Raw genomic sequence first — 9652 nt, 5'->3', positions numbered from 1 at the left:
TATGTTGGATTGATTCCAGCACCACTGAGCATAATCGACACTTATCCGGTGCTGTTGTGTCTTTTAGCACATGCTTCCTATATGATCTGGTGGCAATCACTTGGTCTTGAATAGCAACCACAAATCCCTCTGTCTCAGAGGATAGCTTTCCAGCTTTTAACCATTCAACTGATCTTTCTTTGTCTATGGAGGCTTCGTTCAATTGGCTATAGAATCTCCCACGCAGACTTACTTTAGTTCATTTCCCTCTAATAAAAATCATGACACAGTTCTCGACAAATCCCCAACATCAGTCACAATTTGATTTATTTACCTGAGTTTATTTATTTTTATATTTTCACTTTGCTTTATTATTGGGAAAAAAATAGTGCTCTATTATTTTAATTTTTAAAATTAATATTTTTAATCTTGGATGAAATTAATTTGCTATAATCTAAATGGAGGACACAGTAAAATTCCTTGTTTGTACTTCTTCACTGATATTTTTTTGATATAATCTATTTTATATTTAAAGTGATTTCATGTTTCAGTAATTCAGCATAATTAATTTTATGCATGTAAATATAAATAATGACTAATAATATATGACCCAATTGTGAGGACTAATGAGAATGCTATTGATAACCTTTACTTTCCTAACACAATTTAACCATATTTTATTTTTTTAATTTAAATAGGTTTATAGGTGTATACGTGTATCTATAATAAACCTAAAAATGGTGCTGCAGTTTCCTGTAATATTTTAGAGGAAATTTATTTAATTAAAGCAATTATTTCTTGGGATTGTCTTTATAACTTTTTAATTTTATTTTAGTGTTATTGTTTCAGAATTTAATAATTTTTTATGAATAAATACAGTACGGTCAATTCACAATGGCTTAGTAACAAAACTGATACTATCACTGAATATGCATCAATTATTTTTTTATATCATTGTATGTATTCTTTTAAAGTTTAATATCATGACCTTATTATTTATTTTTAAAAAAATTTATTATAGTTTAAATATAAAATAATTATTTGTAGATCCTGCAACTTCAACTAAATTAGCCTACCAGTATATAAATATAAGAATAAAGCTTTTGGCTTTAATATAAAATTACAAATGAGTTTTCTTTCTTTGAATTATAAGTAACTTAATAAATCCCATCGAGTAAAATCATTTTACATCTCTTATTTGGATAAATGCTGAATATACTTATAATAAACATAAATATGGATGAACGCCTTAGTAGTCAGGAAATATCAGTGAGTTAGATCTTCGGTAACATAGTCGTTAAGGATGAGACAAATCAAATGTTCAAAAATAAAAATAATTAAATTAAAGTTAGTAAAAAATATAATAAATAAAGATCTATACCCAGGTTTTTTAACAGGTTGTATTTTTTATCACCATTTTGAGGATTCATTACCATTTTAAGAACTTATAATGTCAATGTAGAATGTCAATGTAAAATTATTTGTTAAAAAATAATCTAAAGATAGATGAACAAACAAGATACCCATTACAGGTCTCAAAAGGAAATTTTGTTCTAAGTTGTCTTATATTGATTCTTTAAAGTATAAGAGAAACTTTTTGTTGATAGTAAAGATAAACTGACTGATAGGTGTAGTTATTATTGTAAATTTATCTTTTTTTTTTTTATTCTGAGAATAATTCTCAAAACATTTATATAAATTATCAACCAATGTTAAAATCAAAAACAACTGTAATTTGGATTTATCACAAGATTACATTGAGGGCCATAATAGTGTATTTCAGTAAATATTTATTGATGTTGTGTTACATTTATTAAGGAACCAATTGTAAAAACATTTTGATAACATAAGTTACTATTGTAAAGCTAAACATATGTTGATAGTTCCCATTCCTACGGAACCTTCAACATCAATACCTATGAATCCTCAACAATTTGGTGCAAGAAATATAACCCTGCAGGATAAAAATAAAATTTGTACCTTAAAACTCACAGGACTTTTCAGTTAAAAAATAAATAAATAAGAAGTGCTGATGAAATATGAAAATAATGGTAGTAATGAAAATAAGATTTTTGCTTAACATTGTAATCTTTATTATTTTATATACTTCTTCAATTCTATAGGTCTGGTCTCCAAGTACCCTTCCTAAATAGACAAAAATATTTCAACCTTATTTTACTCTCCAAATTATTTTTAAAAATTGAAAGTTAATTTATTATTTTTATATTACAATCATATTCTTATTTTAAATAAAAAGAGAAACATAAATAAAATATTTACAACAAAATACTCTGCATTAAATTATAAAAGATGTATCAAAATGAAAATGATACCCTTCTTTAGTCTTATTTAAATTTTTTAAAAAATGATCAAATATCTTCAATACCAAGTTTCTTGTTGGTAAACATTACTTCTAATGACTTCCACAAGCCAATTTGATATTCAACCAAAATTTTTATATAATTAGAAGAAATTTTATCACATGCTTCAAGTAAACTTTTTTTCAAAATCTATCTTGTTAGAAAGTCCTTGTTTCCTTATTTCTGTCCCAATTTTGGTGAAGTTTTTTGTTTTCTTTCTTAACAGGAAAAAGTTAATCTTTAGTTTCTTTATATTAAATTCATTGAGATTAATCCAATTTATTTCAACTATATATTTGAATTAATATAGTCTCCTCGGTAATACTACCACTCCCAGTCTCTTTACTTCATATTTAACAGAATCCTCCTTGAGGATGATGTTCAGGGGCATTTCTCTGGCTAACACCTGCACACGCTCCTTGAGACACCATTCTATAGGTCTTCCTGACCCTCAGGAGAGCTAATCTCTGTAAGGTGGCCACTCTCCTTTTCTGATCCTGCTTGAGGTTCCGGTTCCACGTAGTGATTGTGCACCTCAGGATCCCCAAGATCACACCTTTATAGATGGTTACCGTAAAATGGGTACAAAATGTATCCTCTATGCTGCTTGTGGATGATTGGCATCAAATTTTCTTCTTATACCCACACTGAGGTTCGTTACCTCCTCACCTGGTCTAACCTTCTCTTCTTGGATTTCTAGGATAATGAGCCTTTGAATTGAAGCCTCTTATGAGTATGGCCTGAGTACTGGCTTTGGCCATACTCAATTTCTTCCTCACTCTCCAATGAGACTAGTGCACCTCTCTGCTTTTGTCTTCCCTGATATTCATGGCCATGATTTCAGCCAACATTCAACCCTCCTAAGAAATCATTTGAAGTCTTGAAACGTTGCATTCTCCCACTCCGATGTGATTCAAGACCCTGTAATATTTTGTTCCAAACAGCGAAGTATTCAAATTTCATAAGCAGCGTATGCCCAACCGGATCAAAGCAAGGTAAAATCTGGGGGAAAAAGACAGCACGCCCATCGCTCTTCGGATTTCTGTTAATATTCTGTGGAGTACAGTACATACACTCTGTCTTGTCTAAATCCTAATTGGTATGGAGATAATATACAATAACCTTTCATAGATGTTTCACTTTGAAAGTGTCGGATATGAATTCATATTAAAATGAGATTCAGTAAAGAAATATACCATATTCCATTGGAAACTCCTGAGTTAGGTGCGCTGGAGAAGAACTGGAGGGGATCAGAATATTAAAAATAGCCTTAAAAAATAGATTACATGCATCTGTTACGACCTTCTGAAAATCAAATTTAAATTTTAAGAAATTGTAGAGGTTAGAGGGGTGAATATGAATTCTGGAACAACCTGTATAGGTAAAGATTATGTAAACCTAAAAGGGTTGTAACAATTTCTTACGATTAATTATTTACGATTTTTCTTGAACTAATTATTCAATATTTGTTTAGGCAGTTTCATTATGATTAGGTAAATAATTTAACTATGTTTATAAAAAACGAAAAAAATATGATATAGAACTTTAAATAAGGTAATGTTGTTAATAATAAAACTCAGTTATACGAATATTTGATTATAAACATTAAAGTTAATATTATATAGTATATATATATTATTATAACTTAAATAATAAGTTTAATAGTTCTGATTATATTATTTCATAACTGAATGAATTGCATACTTTTTTTTGTTTTTGATCATCGGATAAACTTAGTGCACCTTAATGACCGATTTTTCCTTTTATTTTAGAATGTTCCTTTTATCGTTAAAATACGATTAATTATAATTAAATTTAATAAAAATCTATCAATCCACTCTTTGCATAAAAATAAATTGTATATGTATTATTGAAATAACAATAGAAAAAAGTTTTAGTTTCAAGTCATTGTTGCAGTAACATAGTATCAATCCAAAACGTTGTCGTCATTTAACTAATTTAGTCAGTTTTGGTTCGAAAATAGAATCGTACGGCAGCTTTCAATTCAAACTTCGGAATTTTAGAATTTTTACTTAAAGCCAACCTGTAGGAATCATGAAAATCATTAGAATTAGTAGAAGAGGATATTTACGTCAATGGAAGCGATTCGGGGCTTATCTTTACGAGCGCGGTGTACACCACACAAGGCAACCATGGTCATGCATACCAGCCCCCACCAAGGGGAAAGGACACCATTGGTATCGTCGAAAACAGAAAAAAAGATACCTCAGACGAATGAAGCGTTTAGAAGCTATGTGGGCCAGATATAAAAAACAACCGCGATTAACAGAGCGGCAAGTTAAAATTAAACAAAGGAAACAGTTCATCGAAGAACTGTACCGACGAATAAAAATTATGGCCCCATATTATCGTATGAGGCAAAAAGTTTTTTCATGCGGTATTATAAACGTTTTTGAAATTCTAAAAAGAAAATTAGCAGTTAAAAAGTAAGTTGAAATTTGCATATTATTTTTTTCATTTTAGAGAAATCATCTAGATAATAAGATAAATAATTATATCTTCTTCTTCTTTAGCTTCCCTCTTTAGTGCCTCTCAGCTCAGAAGAACATTCAGCCAGGAATTCCATTATTCTCTATTTCTAGATAGGTTCCTCGCCTGTCGGAGGTCCTTCCCCCTCGCCCTAAAGAGTTGCTCATTGCAGTCGAGATAAGACATCCATGGGCGGCCCCTAGGTCCTCTGCCATCTGGGACATATTCCATGGCCTTTAGAGAATATCTGTGGTCGTCCATACTGATGATATGGCCGAACCAATTTAGCTGATGAGTTTCCAGGAGCTCTTTCAGTGGGGCTGTCTACAGTAGCTGACGAATCCTTTCATTACGAACTAGGTCCCTCCTTGTTTTTTCAATCGTTCTTCGCTTAAATTTCATTTCGGCAGCGGTGATTCTGCTCTCCTGTCTGTCTGTTAATATCCAACTCTCCGCTCCATACAAAAGTATAGGTAGATATATTGTCTTGAAGATGTGTAGCTTGACATCTTTGGCTACTTCTTTCTTCCCTACCACAGTGTTACATATCTGGTAGTAAACTGCATTTGCTTTGTTAATCCTATTAGATATTTCTGCGTATACCTTCCCAGATCCGTCTATCACTGTACTCAAGTATGTGAAGTCTGTCACCACTTCTAATTCTTCTCCATTACAGTATATGTGGATATCTTCCTTCTTTCTTCTAACTTGTAGGATCTTACATTTGTTGGTATTTATAAGCATCCTATTTCGTTTGAGCTGTTCATACCGTTCCATAACTGCCAGTTGCAACCTTTCCACTGAGTCCATAATCGATACCACGTCGTCGACATAGATGAGAAGCTGTATAACTACAGTATTAAGATTCCCACGTCCCAGGAATGTCATGTCCGTTCTTCTATTATAAATGGATGTCACTTCAACAATAACAAAGAACAACAAAGAGCTTAGACCTTGTTTGACACCCTTTTCAGCATTGAAATAATTTTATGCTAGCTTGACTACTCATTTGGGCTCTTGATGTATAGGTTTAATCGCCTTTGTCAGGTTTCTCGGAATCGGGTCCAGGAATTAGTCGCAAATGCAAGCCTTGACAATTTAAGTATTCAAATAAAGGATAGCATTCTGTAAGCAGCTACTGCAGTATGTGGATTGAAAAGGATTTGCACGAAAGGTAAACGTACATCATAGTGGAGCGAGGAACTGAGAGTGCAAGTCTTGCAAAAAGGTCCGCCCGTAGCCCAGGGGTTAGGCACAAGTCTATCGTTCTGAGATCTGCGAACGGTACCGGTTCGAATCCGGCCTTGGGGCGTTGACTTTTCAATTAAGTGGTATTCCACAAAATGAAATTATTGACCCTCAACCATGTTTAGAATAATGGTATTACAAATAAATGAATTTATAATAACTGGGTGTATGGAAAATTCCAATGTAAAAAAAAAGGTCTTGCAAAAAAAAACAGAGCGTAAGGGATAGTGTTGGGACAAAAATACAGAGAAATGACAAGCATTTGTTTTGGCCCGAAACAAGACAAAAGAAGGAGCAGTAAGAGGGGCGAAATAGAAATCGTAGGAAGGAAGTTGGATCAAAAATCTAAAAAATTAAGCCTAAATCCCTGAAATTCTAATATGCAATAATTTTTTACATTTCTATTCGTGACAAGGAAATTTCCTACATTTCCTGCATTACCTATCCAACTTTGTTTTTGCGCGGATTTACTAAGCTGGCTCAAAATTTCAGCTTGTAACCATATTGAAGACAGCTAATTATTATTATAACACTACAGTCCTGTAAGAACCTGAGGCCTCCTCCAACAAAGTCAATCAATCTACACGGTCTCTTGCTTTCTCCTTCCATCTGCCAACCTTCAAGAGTTTCAAATCCTCCTTCACATCGTCCAGCCATCTGATCCGGAGGCGTCCTCTTTTCCGTTTTTTATCTGGTTCGCCATAAATCATCTTTTTGGGTATCCTTTCATCGGGCATCCTCTCAACGCGTCCTAACCATCTCATTCTTGCTCTTTTGACTAAAGCCACGATGCTGGGTTTCCCAAACAGATTTGTCAGTTTCTCATTCCTTCTTCTTCTCCAAACTCCATTATCCGAGACTCCTCCACATATCCTTCTCGATCATATCTCTTCCAGGAGTTGAGCATCTGCTCTGTTTTTCTTGTCAAGGGCCATGTTTCTCCCCCATAGATCACTACTGGCCTTACGATGGTTTTGTACACTCTTATTTTCCACTATTATTTTCCAAGAGAAAACTCTCAACAATATTTTCCGCCGTAAGAAATAACATCTAATTCCTGCTGCTTTCCTGGCCTCTATTTCGCTCTCTACTTTGTTATCATATGTAACCAGGTTTAGACAGCTTAACTGTAAAAAAATAAAATTAATAATTAAAAGCAAAACAGAAATTTACTATAAAACATAAAATTTGTATTTTTCTGATAACCATCCGGTTTCCAAAACATTTTAAATTAATAAGAAATCTATGTTGCACCTGTCGAGAAAATTAAAAATGACCATATCGCTCAATCAAAAACTAATGAATTTACAAAGTGATTTTCTATTATTCGTTATAGAATCCCAAACCAATTGCAGCATAAATTTTACTTCTAAAATAAACGAATACCTGTTATAAAAAACATTTCATTTTCAAAATAAAGTGACAATTTTAATTTAATGTTTATTTTTTAAAACAAATAAAAAGTTTTGAGATTAATTAGCCCATGACAACTACCATAGTAGAATCCGTGTGATAGTTGCCGTCATAACAGCATCTACTCTCGTGGTAGTACTGTCGCACTAGGTCTGGTGTGATGGTTTATAATACATCTAATATAACGATGGTGAAACTGAAACTAGCTTTGTTGGTAACTTTGAGTTAAGCGTCAAAAATGGTTCGCACGCTTGATATTAGTCGTCATAACATATACATTCGTCGCAATAGGTCTGGGGTGTTAGTTGATACGACAGTGAAATTACTATCTGTCAAAATTATAAAATTATCAGTTCATAATTCCTTTTATTACCCTTTGTTAATTAACTCTTTCATAATCAATATTTTCCCCCTGGTGTGCTTTTGCTTCTATACTATTGTTAATGCTTGAAATCGGCACAGATAATGAAAAATTACAAGAATCTTGGAACGATTTCCTGTATTGTATACATGTAAATATTTCTAGCAGTTTTGTAACAATCATGAGAAGTAATATACGTGAGTTTTGGAAGAATTTTGTTATAAATATGTAATACCGTTTACTGGATCAGAACAAAATATATTTTCAGAAAATGACGTTCACACTCAAAACTGTTAATTATTTGTTTTTCTAGTAAATGAAACAATGGTAACATTCTTAAGAATGAGCAGAACTTATTTTTATTTTTATTCAGTAACCTTTCATTCCAATATGGTCAGCCTAACAAAATAAAAAAGGTCAGAGAGTAAAATTAGATGATATGGTCTTGTTTTGGGTCAGTCCTCGCACTCACTCACTTCCAGTGTTGTGCTCGCTGCTGCCATTCATAAGGATTGTGGCAGACATTTGCTTTAAATATTGTACACTTTTTTATAACAGAAAAACTTGCGTTTTGTTTCAAAAGTAACCGATTTAATCAATTTTTTTTTCAATCTTGAAATTCACAGGGCTCAACTTTTGTGCAGTGTAGGCTTATGGTTGTTTTATTTCTAATACAATTATTTGCTATTATCCTAAATTTGAACATGGGTGTATCATTCTTTTTTTATTGGAATTAAATATATAAAAATATTTAAGGGAGGATTTTTCACCAGTGCTAGAACGAATTTTACGCGTTTCTAATAGTTACGCAAATATTCCTAATTATTCTCTTCAGTTATATTTCCACAAAAGCTTCCATAATTGGAGTGAAATAAATATGTGTTCTTTGCTATAAAATAACATTTATTTCCATATAGTATTAAAATCTACTTGGCTAAGTTTCTAGGAAGTATTTTTGTTCAACTACTAACAATTGTTTTACTAAATTATATTCCTCTTTTTTCAGGTGGGTCCTAGAACAACATTTGGCCGAACAAAAAATTTTAGTTTATCAGTTAAGCTTTCTCAAATCAACAAGTACTATGGCCGGAATAGCCAGAAATGTTAACGTTATAGACACGTTAACAAAAAAGAAGGTAGAACCACTAATCATTATCTGTACACGCATTACTTTTTATGCTATGTGAATCTACCAAATAATATACTGCTATGTATTGACAATATCAGGTTGAGAAAAAAAGTTAAATTTAATTCAATAGATATTCTGAATATTTATAACTGTAGTGACCGACTGGTAGGTACAAAGAGTCTTCTAGAACCATTAGGATTTTGGTATTCTTAGCCATTTTTGTTTACAACTTCCATATCCATTTTTATACCTCCTAGAAATATAGGATATTCTTAACAATTGTATCCAATTCTAATTTACATATTTTAGAATATTTCGCCTTTTTAAAAAATTTTTCTTTTAAATGCATATTTCCCATTTTAATTTACATATTTTTAAATATTTCATCAGGTTTTTATATTTTTCGTATAACTAAGTATTGTACTCCATGTTTTTCTTTTCACTTGATCACATGATTTCATTCCGGATACCTAAAATAAAGTCTATTGTAAAAACAGCAATGACTAAATATGTAATGTGATTCAATAATTTCAAGAGACTTGAAGAAGTTTATCGGGGGGTGCGGTCAGCAAAGAACAACATAAATAAACAAAACAATATTTATTTATTTTATGCCGACGTTTCGACCTGAGTTTCAGGTCTTCATCAGGGATAGTGGCGTGTAAAGGGGAC

At 32.1% G+C, this 9652-nt stretch overlaps 1 protein-coding gene across 1 annotated transcript in view; it reads left to right on the top strand.

The window, feature by feature from the left end:
• Window positions 1-4320: 4320 nt before the first annotated feature.
• Window positions 4321-9652, top strand: part of LOC106686112 (uncharacterized) — a gene marked incomplete at its 3' end in the record, with an annotated part of 19429 nt that continues 14097 nt past the window's right edge. Inside the window, 2 exon segments of the mRNA XM_014429250.2 lie at window positions 4321-4786; window positions 8858-8987. Coding sequence (XP_014284736.1) covers window positions 4395-4786; window positions 8858-8987 — 522 coding nt within the window.

Source organism: Halyomorpha halys, unplaced genomic scaffold (genome assembly GCF_000696795.3).
Source record: "Halyomorpha halys isolate HHAL.00 unplaced genomic scaffold, Hhal_1.1 Scaffold778.1, whole genome shotgun sequence".
NCBI lineage: Eukaryota > Metazoa > Arthropoda > Insecta > Hemiptera > Pentatomidae > Halyomorpha > Halyomorpha halys.
This window is presented reverse-complemented; position numbering and strand designations above follow the sequence as displayed.